Here is a 17,353-nt window from a genome sequence, read left to right as displayed (position 1 = left end):
TTTTAATGTATTATGCTTTGATTTTATTTTGTGAGGGCAGGCTGACGTCATAACAACAACACCAACAACAACTATTATTATTATTATTATTATTATTATTATTATTATTGTTATTATTATTGTTATTATTGTTAGAGAATGTCAGGGAAGCGCAGACAGGTTTTATTTTGAAAGCGCCGACCGGAAGTGGCGGCGCTGACCGCACACTTTGCGTGGCGGTGCGGGAGAGGCGGGGTGCCGCTGGAGCTCAGCCCCGCCGACTGGAGGTCTGCGGCGGACAGAGAGCGGTGCAGCAGAGAGAGCCGGGAAACCCGCCCTGCCTGTCCGAGAGGAGGAGCGCCGCAGCCCGGAGCGAAGCCCGCCGGAGCCCGGAGCCCGGAGCCCGGAGCCCGGAGCCCGCAGCCCGCAGCCCGCAGCCCGCAGCCCGCAGCCCCGCGGCGGAGCGTGTCTCGGAGGTAAGGCCGGTCTGCGGCTCTCACGGGGGACGAGCCGTGCACGCTGCCGCGGCTCCGCGTGAACCTGCAGCGGGGGGCATCTGAGGTGTGCGGTTTCAGCCCTTAGGGGGCAATTCAGCGATCCACGTGCGGGTGCACCTTGTGGCTCCTGCCCCGGCGGAGGGGGGACCGGGACCGGGACCGGGGGCGGCGGCGGCGGCGGCGGCCGCTCCCCCCTCGCCCTGCCGGCCCGCGCTCCTGCAGCCTCGCTGATGTGGCTCTTTGTTGTGGATGGATTAAACTGCCCCTTTGTGCTCTGCGGGCTGAGCGGGGCTTTTGGAGAGGACCCCCCCTCCAGCTTTTACCCCGCATACCCCTCTCCCCTGCCCCTGCCCCCCCCCCCCCCCCCCCCCCCCCCCCCCCCCCCCCCCCGCCAAGCACCTCCATCCACACTTGTTGGAGTGGGTGCTGCTCTGAGGCTGGGGACAAAGGCGTCCAGCTGGGAGGAGGGAGGGGGGCAGGCCCAGCTGTGTGTGTGTGTGTGTGTGTGTGTGTGTGTGTGTGTGTGTGTGTGTGTGTGTGTGTGTGTGTGTGTGTGTGTGTGTGTGTGTGTGTGTGTGTGTGTGTGTGTGTGTGTGTGTTGGGGGTTTGCAGGTGCTGCAAACTCCCAAGGTGCTTACTTCACATTCAGGTGTTTCCTCCGTCGCTGCAGACCAGCAGGGATCAGCTGGAGTCTGGTCCTGAAGCCCCGGATCAACCAGCTGATCCTGAACCCCTGGATCCACCAGCTGATCCTGAACCCCTGGATCCACCAGCTGGTCCTGAACCCCTGGATCCACCAGCTGATCCTGAACCCCTGGATCCACCAGCTGGTCCTGAACCCCCGGATCCACCAGCTGGTCCTGAACCGCTGGATCAACCAGCTGATCCTGAACCGCTGGATCAACCAGCTGGTCCTGAAGCCCCAGATCCACCAGGCAGATCTACGATGGTTCAGTCTGGACTCGTGGTGATACTCGGTCAGGCGTCGGTTCCGCCGCTCCTCCAGGCGATGCCGGAACGTTCCCCACAGAGCAGTGAAGACGGAACATTCTGGAAACGCTCAGGCTCAGAACGCTGACCACGAACGCCGCGGTCTCGGTAGACGCTTCCTGGAAAGGTGTGTTTGGTTTCTTATAGCAGCGTCCGGCAGCGCCCTCGTTGTCCAGCAGCGCCCCCTGCTGTCCGGCAGCGCCCCCTGCTGTCCAGCGGCGTCCCCGTTGTCCAGCAGCGCCCCCTGCTGTCCGGCAGCGCCCCCTGCTGTCCGGCAGCGCCCCCTGCTGTCCGGCTGGCTCACTGCGGCTTCACAGGCGAACATCAGAAAACGTCGCCGTGTAAACAGAAGGTTTTTCTGAAACAGTGTTTTTTTCAATGTCGCTCAGTCGATGGGGCCTTAGATGGACCGTGGACCCCCCCCCCCCCCCCCCCCCCCCCCACCACCACCACCATTACAGTGAAGCCAGGCCGTGGACACGCCCCTCTTTCACCAGCGGACAAGAGCAGGAGGATTCACAATGAAGACAAATGTTTATTACCCCCCCCACTCCTACCCCCACCCCCCACCCCCTAACCCTCAGCCTCCACCCCCCACCCACCCCGTGACCTCAGCCTCCACCCCCCACCCGCCCCGTGACCTCAGGCTCCCGCTCCTGAACCCTAACCCCTGATTGGAGTTGAACTTTATTAACCCCACTCGAGGGGCGGAGCTACGTCGGATCGACCTGGATGAGTCCGGGTTCCTCATTCAGGTCCAGGAGCGCCCCCCGCCCCCAGAGGGAACCACAGCTTGGACACCACAGCTCTGGGGATTCCAGGTCTGATGAATCGACACTTTTCTTTGGAGCTGAGCTTTAATCTGCAGACGCCCCCCCACTGTGAGAGGAGCAGCTCAGTCTGCCGGGCCTGGTGAGGAGGAGGCCTGATCCGGTCCTGATCCGGTCCTGATCCGGTCCTGATCCCTCCTGAGCTCCATCCTGATCACGGACTCTAACTGGACGGTTCCTCCAGAGCGCCATCAGAGCGGCCCGGTTCCTTCTCTCTCCGGGTTCTGAGGGGCAACTGTTTCAGCTGAAAACGCAGGACTTCTGTTGGGCTCCGTTTCCACGGCAACGGACCTCTCAGCCACTGGAAGTGCAACTTTTTAAAAACGGCTCCTGAGGTGGAGCGTTACAACTCCGTCGTCATGGAAACAGATGAAAACCCAACGTTCTGCTTGTAGATGACAGAAACGCTGGTCCTGGTTCCTTCATGTTCTTCTGGCCCTGGCCCTGGCCCTGGTCCTGGTCCTGGTCCTGGTTCCTTCATGTTCTTCTGGCCCTGGCCCTGGTCCTGGTCCTGGTTCCTTCATGTTCTCCTGGCCCTGGCCCTGGTCCTGGTCCTGGTTCCTTCATGTTCTTCTGGCCCTGGCCCTGGTCCTGGTCCTGGTTCCTTCATGTTCTCCTGGCCCTGGTCCTGGTCCTGGTCCTGGTCCTGGTCCATAGTCTGGGTCATCAGAGAGTCCAGCTGTGACGTTTCAGTGTTTCTGTTTATGAAGACAGAATTGCTGAGTCAGCGTTTTCCCAGGTCTGGACCTGAGACTCTGGTTCGGACCGGCGCTCCAGAACTCCAGCGTTCTTCAGGCACATGACTGCTCTGACATGAGAACCATGTGGAAACATGTGGACCAGAACCCGTCGGACCGTCGGTCTTTCTTCATGTAGTGACTCCAATCAAAGCGACAGCTGAGACTGGACCTGGTCCAGACTCCAGGTCCAGTGGACCCGGTCCAGGAGGACTTGTCTCCTCCCCGGACAGACGAGGACGTGGTCTGACCCCCCGGATCCGGTCTTCAGGAACACTACAGCACCCGAGCTCTCGGCGGTGTCGGTCCGAGGAGCAGAACTGGTCTGATACTGATTTCCTTCTGGTTCCTGTTCTGAGTTCCAGTGGATCGAAGTTGGGAAACGTGTTGAAACAAGTTCTGGTTCCGTTCCGGTTCTGAGGTTCTGGATTGAACAGTTTTGGTGGAATGGCGTTAATGAGCGACGGTTTCCAGAGTGTCACACGGATCTGAGGGTTCTCGAGCGGACAGGATCAGGTGTTCCTCCATGAGGAGAACCTTCAGGAGAACCTCAGATCCTGAACTCACGTGGTTCAGGTTCTGCTCTGGACCGTTTCACCCTGCTGAAGCTGAGACCGCCATGGAGGCCCAGACGGCCCCCAGCCGCCGCCGCCAATCTATTCTGGGTGTGTGTGTGTATGTGTGTGTATGTGTGTGTATGTGTGTGTATGTGTGTGTGTATGTGTGTGTATGTGTGTATGTGTGTGTGTGTGTGTGTGTGTGTGTGTGTGTTGTGTTCTCACACCGCACTAAAAGCACCTGCTCCTGCCGCCTCCTCTTCCAGGATGTCATGTCGGCAGCGGCGGCTATTTCAGGGAGCGAGGAGAATCTGATATGGGTGTGTGTGTGTGTGCGTGTGCGTGCATGCGTGTGCGTGCGTGCGTGTTGGCGGGGGTCCATGTTTCCCCCTCACTCCCCGGGGATGGATCTGAGTTGACCTGGGAGTCTGGAACCCAGCAGGAGTCCAGGACCGCCAGGGAGCCGCCGCTGTGCCGATCAGATTCCCTCCGCGGCCGGATCAGTTACCGGATCCATCAGTGTCAAATGCTGTGGTTTCAGACGGGAGGGAGGAGTCAAGCTGTGGGGGGCTGCTAACTAGTGCTCACTAATGCTAACTAGAGCTAACGAGAGCTAGCTAGTGCTGACGAGAGCTCAGTAGCCACTGAGCTGGAGCATCGAGCTACGCCAGTGGGCGGGGTTTGTCCGGGGGCCATGCTGGCCTCGTTTCCATGACAACGGCGCTCAGAGACACTGAAAACACAACTTCTTGAAAATGATTCTCAAAGTGGGAGTTTTCAAAAACGCTCTGACTCCATCGCCATGTAAACGCTCAGACTCGGTCTCCCTGTCGGGTCCTGCTCAAGAGCACCACGGCAGCAGTCACTGGTTCTCCTGTAAAACGTGAAACTTTTCAGAAATGAAAACAGAAAAAACATTTTTGTTTTCACTGGAAGTGTCGCCATGGAAACGGACCTGAACCTGAACTGAAGGAACCAAACGAAACGAAGACGGAACGGCTCCGATCTCCAGGTTTTTAAAAATCTGGCCCGTGACCCCGAAGGAGGGTCGCTCTGAGATCCCAGTCCAGAACCGCTCCGCCTCTGGAAATACCAGCTTCACTGTGTTCTCGCCGTTTCTGTCAGTTCGATGTTCTCAGAACGTTCTGATGGTTCTGTGTTCTGAAACAGCAGAACCTGGTGGACCCGCCTTGGTTCTGCTGCTGGTTCTTATTTCAGCGGTCTGGAGTCCAGATCTGCGTCAGGACTCGTTCTCCAGGTGGATGAATTTCACTGATACAGTGTGAAGTGCTCCTCCCCCACTGCCAGTCACATTCACCCGTTCACACACACATTCACACATGTGGTCATACATGAGTGCAGACGGGTATCGGTATCGGTGTTGGTCCTGGAGCCAGCAGTTGACCCTCCTAAAGGAACCTTGTCTTGTGTGTCCCGTGTTGCAGTTCTGCCGTCGGACATGAGGACTCCTGCGGTTCCGGGTCGCTGAGCAGCCGAGGTCGCGTTCCGGCGGCGGCGCCGTCATGGCCGACAGGGAGGCGCCGCCCGTGCCGCCGGGCCAGGCCTACGTGGAGGTGGAGTACGACTACGAGTACAAGGCCAAGGACAGGACGGTGAGCATCCACCAGGGGGAGTGCTACCTGCTGCTGAAGAAGACCAACGAGGACTGGTGGCAGGTGCGGCGGGACGGCGGCGCCAAGCCGTTCTACGTGCCGGCGCAGTACGTGAGGGAGGTGCGCCGCGCCCTGCTGCCCCCCCAGAAGCCCGCCCTGAGGGCCAAGCCCACCGTGCTGGACATCCGCCGGGCGTCCGACGAGAACCTGAACCGGCCCGCGGTGGAGCTGAGCAGCTTCGGCCGCCCGTCGCCGTCCTCCACGCCGTCGCCGTCGTCCGACCGCGTCACGCCGCCGGCGCTGTCCAGGGACGCCAACCAGAACCTGGGCAGCCCGCACCACTGCAGGCTGGTGGCCGAGCTGGTCCTGCTCCACAACAACAACAACCATCACCACGGCAACGGCGCCACGCCGCCCCGCACGCGGCCCGACTCGCCGCCGCCGCCGGGAGACGACCGCGCCAAGGGTCCGGACGGCGACGGGCGCCGGCGGACCGGCCCGACACGCGGCGCAACGACTCGGAGTCCGGAGACGAGCTGAGCAGCAGCTCCACCGAGCACATGCAGGTCAGTCCGTCGCCGTGGAAACCGAGGAGCGGCGCCCCGGCGGCGGTCCGGGCCGTCGGCTGAGTCCGGGCGGGGCGAGCGCGACTGAAGGTTCCCGGTTCAAACCCGTGCTCTGTGTTCCATGGTGATGGCAGCCCGCCCCCCTCCACCACCTTCCTCCCTCCCTCCTCCTCTTCCTCCTCCTCTTCCTCCTCCTCCTCCTCTTCCTCTTCCTCCTCTTCCTCCTCTTCCTCCTCCTCCTCCTCCTGAACCGCCTCATTATTGTCCGGCGCCGTGTCTCCAGTCCACCAGAGACAGAATCACTGTATTGTTCCCATCATGCACTGTGCCATGGTACTGCTGACGGAGGTGACGTAGCGTTCAGTCAGGCTGATGGAGGAGGCTCATGGGAACGCCTCTCACCTCCGCCTGTGGTTTACAGGACCAGTCAGGCCTCCCGGTACCCGGTTCGGTGTAGCTACTGGTTCTCGTCCTACCGGAACGTTCCACGTTCTCACATCCGGCTCTGCTGCAGGTGGTTGAACCGTCTCCCGTCTAACCTGGGACGGTTCGCCGTCCTCCTCCACCTTCCTCCACCTTCCTCCACAGCAGGACCGGCTGAAAAGGAGGCCCCGCTTGTTTTCCAGCGCATACTTCACATTCCTGCTCCAGCGCCTACACACACACACACACACACACACACACACACACACACACACACACACACACACACAGTGAGGGAGCAGATCAGTGTGTTTCCCTCTGGAAGCCGGCAGTCGGAGCGTTGGCTAATCTAACATGGAGCTCCGTCAAACCGTCGAGTTTCTGCTCGCCGACCTTCTTCTTCTTCTTCTTCTTCTTCTTCTCCTCCTCTCCGTCGGTCTGGCCGTCAGTTTCTCTTCTCCTTCAGTGTTCCGCTCTGTCTGGACGGCTTCCTGTTCCTCCTCCTCTCACCTGTCTGTGGAGAACACACACTTTCTCCTGGTCCAGGACGAATCGGACTGGATCAGCTCCATGTAAACGCTCCAGTCTGATCAGATCGGTCTGATTGCTCTTTCAGGTTTTGGTCTGATCATAGTCTGCTGGTTGATTCCTGTTTGACACTGACTGCAAAGCATGATGGGATTGATTCAGTGACTGACTCAAGTATTCAGTCTGATTGTTGTGGAAACGGACATCCTGAACGCCGCCCCACCGCCGGCCGCCTTTCACCTTGAGACCAGCTGCTGTTTGTGCACGTGAGGGTGTTCCTGCGGTGGACGGATATAGCCCCCCCCCCCCCCCCCCCCCCACCTTCCGGCTCCTTGTTTGCATACGGGTGACAGCGCCCGAGGCGCCGGGCTCTCCGGTCACCGTTACGTAAGCGGTGCCGGCTGCGTCCGGAGCCTTCCAGACAGCCGCCGGTTATTTTCCCGCTCTGGACGAGCGGACGGCTCAAACTGGAACGCTTCTGAAGACGGCGGTCCCCCGAGGGTTCCTGTTCCAGACCAGTCTGGGCTCCATGAGGGAACCGTTCCTGTTCCAGGCCGGTCTGCGATCCGGTCTGACGTCACTGCATCGATAGAAAGTTGAAGTTTGCGGATCATGGCCATCATTAGCGGGTGTTCCATGTCCTAATATTGGTGTCCTCCTTTAACATTTCGTGTGATTGGATTCTGAGTCCGGTCTTGATAAAACGAGGCTCCTCGACACACTTTCCAACACAGATGTGGTTTGTGAACGACAGTGCGAAGAGTTCATTTAGTTTGAAGTCAACATTCAGGAAGCTAACGTACGGCTGTGTTTAGGGATAGTAACTGAAATCAGGCTTTTGATTTGACATCCATCAGAAGTCCAGTGTTTGCCTGATTCAGCGCTAGCTTGACGAACGCAGCTGAATCAGACACGTTGAGGTTCTTCTCCTGATACACGTCGCAGTGAGAACTCCACAATCTACAAGTCGCTTCACATCCTGTCAGAATGCCTCACGTCTCCCGGACGAAGGCGTCTGGCGTCTTCACTGAAGTCTGCGTGTGGTGTGTGGAGAAATGTTTTGAAAGGTTCTGTGCAGCTTTTCCGGTTTGAAGTAAGTTGCCGTTTGGCAGAAATCAATCCCGTGGAGTTGAGAGTCGGGGCGAGTCGGTTCTCTGGTCGTGTTTTCTCCCGTATGTTTCTGCTGCTCTCTGACTTGTTGCTCTCGGTCTTTCTGTGCAGCAGATTGTCTTTCGTCGGATTATCGCGCCGCCGCGGATCAAACGCGATATTGGCGAGCCGGCCGAGGTTTGTCCAGCCGGCTCGCCAGCGTGTGGGAGGACCTGGTGGAAGCGTCGGTGCGGAGGAGTTCTCCAGGCGTCCAGGGTCTCCGTCACACGCCGCCGGTGGCAGTAATTACTTACCTGACAAAGAGACAAGAGGACGAGCTGCGAATCGGCCGGCGCTGGAATGTAGCAACCGTTTTGCTCGAGGTCGTTTAGCGATTGAAATGAGTCGACTGCAGGAGGAGCAGATGAACCGACGCGATGTTTGTTTTCCATCAGTGTTCTCGATACGTTCCCTTCAGCTGCACACTGATCCTGCGGCGGAGAGGCTGCCGCGGCGCCGCCGTCAGCTACTCGCCCAAGCAGAGCATCGATAGGAGTACTTACTAAATACTGTTAAACCCAATTCATGCTCTGTGTGCAACAGCTGAGCTATGTGCAGCATCGAACCAGATACCCGCTGTCGGTGCGTCTTTGCATGTTCTCACCGATCCGGCTAGAACGCCTGAACCAGAACAGCTGGACTTGATCAGCTGTCTTGAAAGAACTTTCTGTCCTTGAGGAAACTCAGGTTTCAGACTCGCAGAGCGGACGAGACAGAACCCAGCGCAGTGTTTGAGGCCGGAGCGCGGTCGACCGTCACACTGCACGGCCCTGAACAAACCCAGACCTGGAATCGCTCAAATCCATCTGCCCAGTCTGCGTCCTGGAGGGTCCGGACGTCCAGGAGGCTGAACGAGCCATCAGAGGTCATTCCAGGGATTTGTGGACTGACCTGGGATCAGTGGACCAGACTTTCAGCTCACAGCCGAAACAGTCAATCGTAACGACGGTGAAAGACGCAGATCTGAGCGGGACCGTTTATTATGGTTCCAGGATGTGGACTCTTCAGCTGCTTTTCTTCTCGTGATAGAACGCCCCGGTTCCGGTTCCGCTGGATCCAGTTCTGCCCTTTACACCCGTTGTGTTGTTGGGTCAGTTTTGGTTCTGGTTCAGGTTTATGTTGGTGTAACTGGTCCACTGTACATCCGTTGTGTTGAGTCTGCGGTCGTCCCAGATTGTATTTTCTTGATTCTTTTTATGTGGAGAAGTTCACATTTTCCCTTCAGCGCTCCTGTTGCCACACATTGTGTTTTACCCTCCACTGCTGGAGACCCGGTCCGGGTCGGTTCTGATGAGGTGGAATGACGTGGACGGCGAGAGGCGGCGGGAGCGAGGGAGCAGCGTCCTGCCAGTCGAACACCGGGACGCCCAGAGACCGCCGGCCTCCAGCTCTCCTCCGTCTGCCCTCCTGCTGCCTCCGTTTCACCGGTGAACTGTTTCCAGGAAGCACAGGGAGCTCAGAGACCTGGAGCGGATCCCGGGAGGCCGGATCAGGCTGCGGGACCCCCCCACCCCCCCCACCCCCCGCTCAGCCTCGTCTCCTGCGTCACAGACGAGCTGCAGCACAACAGATGTTCTTACTTGTGTTCCTCCAGATGTTTGGTCATCAGTGTTTCAGGAGTCGTGGTTCTGCCTGAACACTGACGGAATTGGCGAGCCACAGAAAGCGTGTTTGTGTTCATGTTGGCTGGATTTGATCTGTTTCGCTGGATCATTTGGGATTATCATCTGTTTGTTAGCCAGCTGAGCTAATCCAGCGGAGATGGACTGATGTCCTGTGGACGACATGGAGCATGAAGACACGAGTCAAAACGTTCTCTTCTGTGTAACGATTCTCTCTGAAGGCCGCGGTCTCGGTCCGGTGGACTCTGTCGGCCGCTCGGTCAGCTCACCAGAAGCTCTGATTCCCGGTGACTCGGCTCGTGCTGCAGCCGGCCGGCGGCGGAGCGGCCGCCGGCTCATCTGAATATGTCGCCATGGTTGCGAACGCCCACTCGTTTCCAGATGAATGGAGGCTTGAGAGCCGGCGGGTCGGCTGGCGGCCCCACAACAAGCCTCTCTGCCGGGAGGAGGTCCCGGTCCGGACCACATGACCTCCGACCCCTCTGGGAGACGGATGACTGGCCTGGAGTCGAACAATGGCTCGGTGTGCAGAACTGCAGCGAGCGCTGAATCAGATCAGAGCTGAGCAGCCAATCAGCAGCCGGGAGAGGACGGCAGGCCGAGACGGACCGAATCATTCTGGCAAAATATCAAGAGGAGGACGACGGTTCAACGCCAGCAGCTTCAATTCAGCTTTATTTATAAAGTGCTGAGTACAACATAGTCATTCCCAGAAACTCAACCAGCAAATCAACCAGCAAGTCAACCAGCAACCAGCAACTCAACCAGCAAGGGGGGGGGGGGGGGGGGGGTCCAGCTGTAACCCAGGAATGGACTGAACACAACCCCCTTAATCCACACACGTAAGAAGATTGCATTCTAGTAAGTGTGTGTGTGTGTGTGTGTGTGTGTGTGTGTGTGTGTGTGTGTGTGTGTGTGTGTGTGTGTGTGTGTGTGTGTGTGTGCACGGTAAGCCCCTCTCGTACCCGGCGATCCCTGGAACACGGCTGGGATGATTATGGCGCTCGCTCTCCGTGTCTCCGCTGCTTTAATCCTGTCAGAACCGTGTAGAACATGAAGTCTAGAACCGGAGAACCAGGACTGACGGAACGACCCCCAGCACCCGGACAGATGACCTCTGACCTCCGTCAGGAAGGCGCCTGTGATGACGACTGACCCCGTTTGTTTCCGTCACTGTCCGGTTCCAAGGGGGAACGCGGTCCGGCGATCGGTTCGGGTCGGGAAACTGAGCAGATGGTGAGCCAGCCGGGGTCAACCGGGGTCAACCGGGGTCAACCGGGGTCAGCTGGGGTCAGCCGGGGTCAGCCGGGGTCAGCCAGGACCAGGACCGGGGTCAAACTGCCGGCACGCCACCCGATCCTGCCACCCGATCCCGCCACCCGATCCCGCCACCCGATCCCGCCGGTGCTCAGGTTCCTGTCGGCGGCACTCGGTGGGAGCCCCCCCCCCCCCCCGTGGCTGAAGGTTCCCGGCCCGGAGAACGGACCGTGTCCGGAGCCAGCGGTTTGGCCCCGGCAGGCCGAGCGGACAGTAGAACCATTCCGGTTCTCACGGCAGTTTCATGAAGACCAGACAGACCAGACAGACCAGACAGACCACGGCTCTCACCGTGGCCGGTTCCCCGACGTTCCCCGACGTTCCCCGACGTTCCCCGCTGGACCGTCTCTCTGGGCAGACGGGGGACCGGGGACGGGGACGGGGACTCAGAGAGGGGAGGACCACTGACCTCCGACCCTCCCCGGCACAGACACAATGCATGTGTCTGTGTGTGTCTCCACTCCCCAGGGTACACACACACACACACACACACTCAGTCTTGTATTTCTATCCTTGTGGGGACCGTCCATTGACTCCCATTCATGTCTAGCCCCTAACCCTGACCCTTACCCTAACCCTAACCCACACCACAACAAAGCCTAACCCTAAAGAAATGTTTTTGACCTTTTACTTTTTTCAGTAACAACAACATGGTCAAGAAAACGCTGTTTCTCCTACTTAGGACCGGAAAAAGGTCCCACAAGGCACGTCGTTCCACGTTTTGCTATCCTTGTGGGGACATTTGGCCCCACAAGGATAGAAATACAAGAACACACACACACACACACACACACACACACACACACACGCACTCACACCCGGAGCTCCGCCCACTGCTCCACTTTCTCCGTCACCACAGGCTGTGATCATCATCACTGATCATGATCGGCTAATCTGATCAGATCAGCGCCTGAAGACACGTCTGGACCGGAGCACGCACGCACGCACGCACGCACGCACTCACGCACACACACACACACACACACACACACACACACACACACACACACACACACACACACACACACACACACACACTCTCTCTCTCTGCCTCGTCTCCTGGATTCACCCTGAACAGTGTCGCTGTGAACCGAGCGTGTGAACCACAGACTCTTTGACCTCCCCCGAAGGTCATGACCTCTGACCCCCAGCCTGCTATGAGACTAAGACCCCCCCAGTGGAGCAGTCCGCCCCCCCCCCCCCCCCCCCCCCCCCCCAGGTCTTCAGGTCGCTCAGCTAATGAGTTTCTATTTTCAGACGAGCAGCAGAGCTCAGAATAGATCTAAGACCTTCTAATCGTCGGCCGAGGCCTCCTGTCCTCCTCCACTCCTCCTCTCCTCCTCCACTCCTCTCCTCCTCTCCTCCTCCTCCTCCTCTCCTCCTCCTCCTCCTCTCCCTCTGCGTTGGGGGCGGAGCTCTGTCCTCCGGGTCCTCGGACCTCCTGTTGAGACCCCCGCTAACCCGGCGCCGCTCCTTCGCTTCGCCGTGCGTCTGCTCCGTCCGGCCATGTTCTCCTCCGTCAGGACTCCACCCTGTGCTGTGAGTACGGTCAGGGTGGCTCAGTGGGTGGAGGTGGAGGTGGAGGTGGAGGTGGAGGTACGGAGTTTGGGACTTCTACTTCCTGTCTCCGTCTCGGCCCTGCCTCAGGAGGCTGAAGCGCCGCCGTCCTCATGACGGACGGATGGCGTGTTGGGAGACTCTGGTATCGGGAGGCTGGGCGGTATCGGACCTGATAGGTGGAATCGGTATCGGTATCGGTATCGGTACATCGGCTGAAGTGTTTTCCTCTTCAGATGAACGTTTCCTCTGAGAACACAGAGCTCCGACAGCAAGGGACTCAACACTCCTGATAGCGGCCATGTCTTCACCATCGTCCTCCTCCTCTTCCTCTTCGTCCTCCTCTTCCTCCTCCTCCTCTTCTTCGTCCTCCTCTTCCTCCTCGTCCTGTTCGTCCTCCTCCTCCTCATCGTCCTCCTCCTCCTCCTCTTCCTCCTCCTCCTCCTCCTCCTCCTCTTCTTCGTCCTCCTCTTCCTCCTCGTCCTGTTCGTCCTCCTCCTCTTCCTCCTCCTCTTCCTCCTCCTCCTCCTCAGTCACCAGGTTTCAGGTCGACTTGTCGTCACTTCTTCATTGTTCCGGCGCTTTCTGTCTTTTCTTGTCACGTTTCTCCCTCCTGTAGGAGCCTTTCATACCTCCTCCACCCCCTCCTCCACCCCCCACCTCCACCCCCTCCTCCACCCCTCCCTCCACCCCTCCCCCGCCATTGTCACCCTCTCTGACTGTTCTTTGTCTCTCTGTACCATCAGCCCTTGTTGTCTCTCGCTGTCTCCGCTCAGTTCATCAAAAGAGCCCCCCCCCGCCCTCCTGCCCCCCCTCACAACAATCGGCCACCGTTGATGCCGTGGTGATTACAGTAGGCATGGGCCGGTTACCGGTTTTAAGGGATACCACGGTATGAAAAAGTCAAGGTTTCAAAACCACTAAAATCTTCCGTCATACCGTTCCTGCAGTATGAGCGTTTTTTACTGTGACGTCTAATCAGGGAGGAAGCAGAGGTCCCTCGCTGTCTGAAGCCCCCCCCCCTCTGCAGCTCTGCAGGCTGTGTGATGGCTGGAGGAGGAGAGCCTCCGCAACTTTTTCCGCCGTCCAAGCGGACTAAGTCGGCTGTTGGGGAATACTTGGGCCACGGCTTGGAGGAAGAAGGTCGCCCGACGTGCAGAACGTGCTTGAGGACAGTGGCAGCCCGAGGAGGGATACATGGAATGTGATGGCGTTTCTACGGAGCACCACCCATCGCTGTACGCTAAATTTAAGGAAAAGTTAATGCTGTCTTGAAATGAAGGAGCGTGTTAGCGTCTGGCTTTAGTGAAATGAGCTCGTTACCGAGGCAGATATGGTAACGACCACATCTTATCTTTTCTTCATCTCTATCTTTTAGTAACTTTTTTTATATTTTAACTGAGGCAGATATGGTAACGAGCTCGCTCAGGATTTATCTTAGCATGCTAGTTACCATATCTGCCTCAGTAAAAAATAAGTTATCTACAACTTTTTTCTTTCATCAGTCTTTATTGCTAAGATTGATAACTGATTACTCGCTAACACGACGCGAGGAAGAGAGACGCACATGTGATGTTTTACTTTGTCTTATTTTTATTTTTAGGACAGAAAAAACAGAAAATCAAAAAATAAGACTGTTCAATTTAAACGTTTTTCCGTTTTTTTTTAAATACAGACATTCAAAGTGCACATGTTCGAGCTGCAGTCATGACACCGTGACACCGTGATATTTTAGCCTCAGGCTATCATACCGTCAGCATCTCATACCGGCCCATGCCGAGATTACAGCCTGATTATCACACCTCCGACTGTTTCCAGCAGCCGGAGAACCGGCGCTTTAGTGGAGAGACGGAACGTTCCGTCACTTTGATCCCAGGAGGTTCTGATGTGGCTCAACGGTTGGCTTCGCTTTGGTCTGTGGTCCTGGTTTGATGAGTCATAAACTGTTTATAACAGATCATGGAAACGGTCCGTTTATCGGACGATGTTGATCCTTCAGAGGCCAGACTGAGTCGTTCAGCCTCGTTTGCTGGATCGGACTTTGACCGGTCTCTGGACTCGTCCGGTCTCTGGACTCCTCTGGTCTCTGGACTCGTCTGGTCTCTGGACTCGTCTGGTCTCTGGACTCGTCCGGTCTCTGGACTCGTCCGGTCTCTGGACTCCTCTGGTCTCTGGACTCGTCTGGTCTCTGGACTCGTCTGGTCTCTGGACTCGTCTGGTCTCTGGACTCGTCTGGTCTCTGGACTCGTCCAGTCTTTGTCTCTGGAGTCGTTTTTAGTAAAAATGCTGAAGCAGGGGTTTCGGGCACAGGGTTGCCGTGGAAACGGGGCCTGGAGTGTGACGTTCTCTCCAGCAGCTGATCTGAAGCAGATCTTTTTCACATGAGACTCGGCGTCTGATGAAAATCCTGAAACACGGCGATACGAGGTAGAAACCTGAGCGGTGAAGCAACAGTCGCTGCTTCCTGTCAGAATGTCCCAGAAATCCCTGCGTCCTCACAGGACGCCAGAGTTCCCTTCGATTCCCAGGAGAGACGCCGTCCGTCCACCTGACACCTGATCAGTCCGTCCTCTGAAGACGCTGCGGAGAGACGGCGGTATTTTTATCCTCTGATCTGAATATTCAGAGCCCTGCTTGATGTTAGCGTCCTACTTTCTGTGGGAGCTGCAGGGACGACCCCCCCCCCCACCCGCCTGCTCCACCCGCCTCCAACCCCCCCCAGCTGCCTCCTGAAGCAGGACCGTTCAGAGTCCGGCTCTCTGGACTGGTTCCAGTCTCTGTTCTGGTTCCGGTCTCTGAATTGGTTCCAGTCTGGCGAGGTGTCGCTCAGAGCCTCCCTGAGTATTTTGGTGCTGCCTTGTAGCGTTTTCTCTCCGGTCCGGTCTGATGGACCCGGTCCGGTCTGATGGACCCGGTCCGGTCTGATGAACCCGGTCCAGTCTGTTGGACCCGGTCCGGTCTGATGAACCCGGTCCAGTCTGTTGGACCCGGTCCGGTCTGATGAACCCGGTCCAGTCTGTTGGACCCGGTCCGGTCTGATGGACCCGGTCCGGTCTGATGGACCAGATCCATTCGGAAGTCAATGAGGCTCAAGAGAAGCAGGTCAGTCTGGAGCTACAGGAAAGGAAAGCAGGGGCAGATATCAGGAGAGAAGACCTGCTTTTACACCGGGATGGTCTGGTGGTAGTCTGGTGGTAGTCTGGTGGTTGTCTGGTGGTAGTCTGGTGGTAGTCTGGTGGTAGTCGGGTGGTAGTCTGGTGGTAGTCTGGTGGTAGTCTGGTGGTAGTCGGGTGGTAGTCGGGTGGTAGTCTGGTGGTAGTCGGGTGGTAGTCGGGTGGTAGTCTGGTGGTAGTCGGGTGGTAGTCGGGTGGTAGTCTGGTGGTAGTCTGGTGGTAGTTTGGTGGTAGTTTGGTGGTAGTCTGGTGGTAGTCTGGTGGTAGTCTGGTGGTAGTCGGGTGGTAGTCGGGTGGCAGTCTGGTGGTAGTCTGGTGGTAGTCTGGTGGTAGTCTGGTGGTAGTCGGGTGGTAGTCTGGTGGTAGTCGGGTGGTAGTCGGGTGGTAGTCGGGTGGTAGTCGGGTGGTAGTCGGGTGGTAGTCTGGTGGTAGTCTGGTGGTAGTTTGGTGGTAGTTTGGTGGTAGTCTGGTGGTAGTCTGGTGGTAGTCTGGTGGTAGTCGGGTGGTAGTTCGGGTGGCAGTCTGGTGGTAGTCTGGTGGTAGTCTGGTGGTAGTCTGGTGGTAGTCGGGTGGTAGTCTGGTGGTAGTCTGGTGGTAGTCTGGTGGTAGTCTGGTGGTAGTCTGGTGGTAGTCGGGTGGTAGTCGGGTGGCAGTCTGGTGGTAGTCTGGTGGTAGTCTGGTGGTAGTCTGGTGGTAGTCGGGTGGTAGTCTGGTGGTAGTCTGGTGGTAGTCTGGTGGTAGTCGGGTGGTAGTCTGGTGGTAGTCGGGTGGTAGTCTGGTGGTAGTCTGGTGGTAGTCTGGTGGTAGTCTGGTGGTAGTCGGGTGGTAGTCGGGTGGTAGTCGGGTGGTAGTTTGGTGGTAGTCTGGTGGTAGTCTGGTGGTAGTCTGGTGGTAGTCTGGTGGTAGTCGGGTGGTAGTCTGGTGGTAGTCTGGTGGTAGTTTGGAGACAGTCGGTCGTCACAGCAGAAACTCTGCCTCTCAGTTGCGGTTTGGTTTCCTTTCACATGTTTTTCTGATGCGGACTGAACCACTGAGTCGAGGGTTGGTAGATATGGAATTGTAGAAATGCAAAAAAAAGAAAAACCCCTGAGGATGAGGAAGAGTAGCTCAGGACTGGAGACTGAAGCCCGTCTCCTTCAGGCTGACGGTTGCCATAGCGACAGTCCAACCTGTTGTTTCCAGGGTGTCTTTGTCTAAATGTGAAACAAAAACCTGTTTTCAGAAGGAACGCAGTGTGAACGGGTCCTGGACCAGGTCTGTGACTGGATCATTCTGTCGCCCCCCCCCCCCCCCCCCCCCCCCCCCCCCCCCCGGCCCTCCTCCATCAGCCACTCAGCTTCCGGGTTTATGGCCCTGGTAATTAGCTCCAACCAATCAGGGTGGAGGCATTAGGGCAGGATTAATCATTAACTGGGGGGCTTAGCTGTCAGCTGTTAGCCGTGCAGGAATGCCACTAAGCCTCCATCCCCCCCCGACCCTCCAACCCCCCCCCCCCCCCCCCCCCCCCCCCCCCCCCCCCCAGAGGCCCAGCTGTACTTCTGTTGACAGCCAGTCCTGCCGCCTGGTCGCCTTGTTTCTGCGGCGTCACCTGGACCACATTTCCATTGTTCAGCGGCGTTGAGCGGCGTCGGCCCTGAGCTGCCCCCCCCCCCCCCCCCCCCCCGGTGCGGGGTGTGAGCGCTGAGCGTCTTTGTGCCGCCGCCGCTCAGAGGGAGTGATAACAGCCAGATCTGGAAACGCCGCCGTGTCATCCATACCTGGGTGAACCAGAGCAAGCGGGCGTCTCTTCGTCTCGCCGCTTGTGGGCGGAGTCCA

The 17,353-nt window shown here is 57.8% G+C and overlaps 1 protein-coding gene across 1 annotated transcript in view; it reads left to right on the top strand.

The window, feature by feature from the left end:
* The first annotated feature begins 284 nt into the window (after positions 1 to 284).
* Positions 285 to 17,353, top strand: part of LOC115385673 (rho GTPase-activating protein 12-like) — a 58,548-nt gene continuing 41,479 nt past the window's right edge. Inside the window, 3 exon segments of the mRNA XM_030087748.1 lie at positions 285 to 455; positions 5,036 to 5,684; positions 5,687 to 5,769. Of these exon segments, the coding sequence (XP_029943608.1) occupies positions 5,114 to 5,684; positions 5,687 to 5,769 (654 nt within the window). The 5' untranslated portion in view covers positions 285 to 455; positions 5,036 to 5,113.

The sequence above is a fragment of the Salarias fasciatus genome, unplaced genomic scaffold (assembly GCF_902148845.1).
Source record: "Salarias fasciatus unplaced genomic scaffold, fSalaFa1.1, whole genome shotgun sequence".
Taxonomy (NCBI): Eukaryota; Metazoa; Chordata; class Actinopteri; order Blenniiformes; family Blenniidae; genus Salarias; species Salarias fasciatus.
The sequence above is the reverse complement of the archived record's forward strand: the minus strand, read 5'-3'. Positions and strand labels throughout refer to the sequence as shown.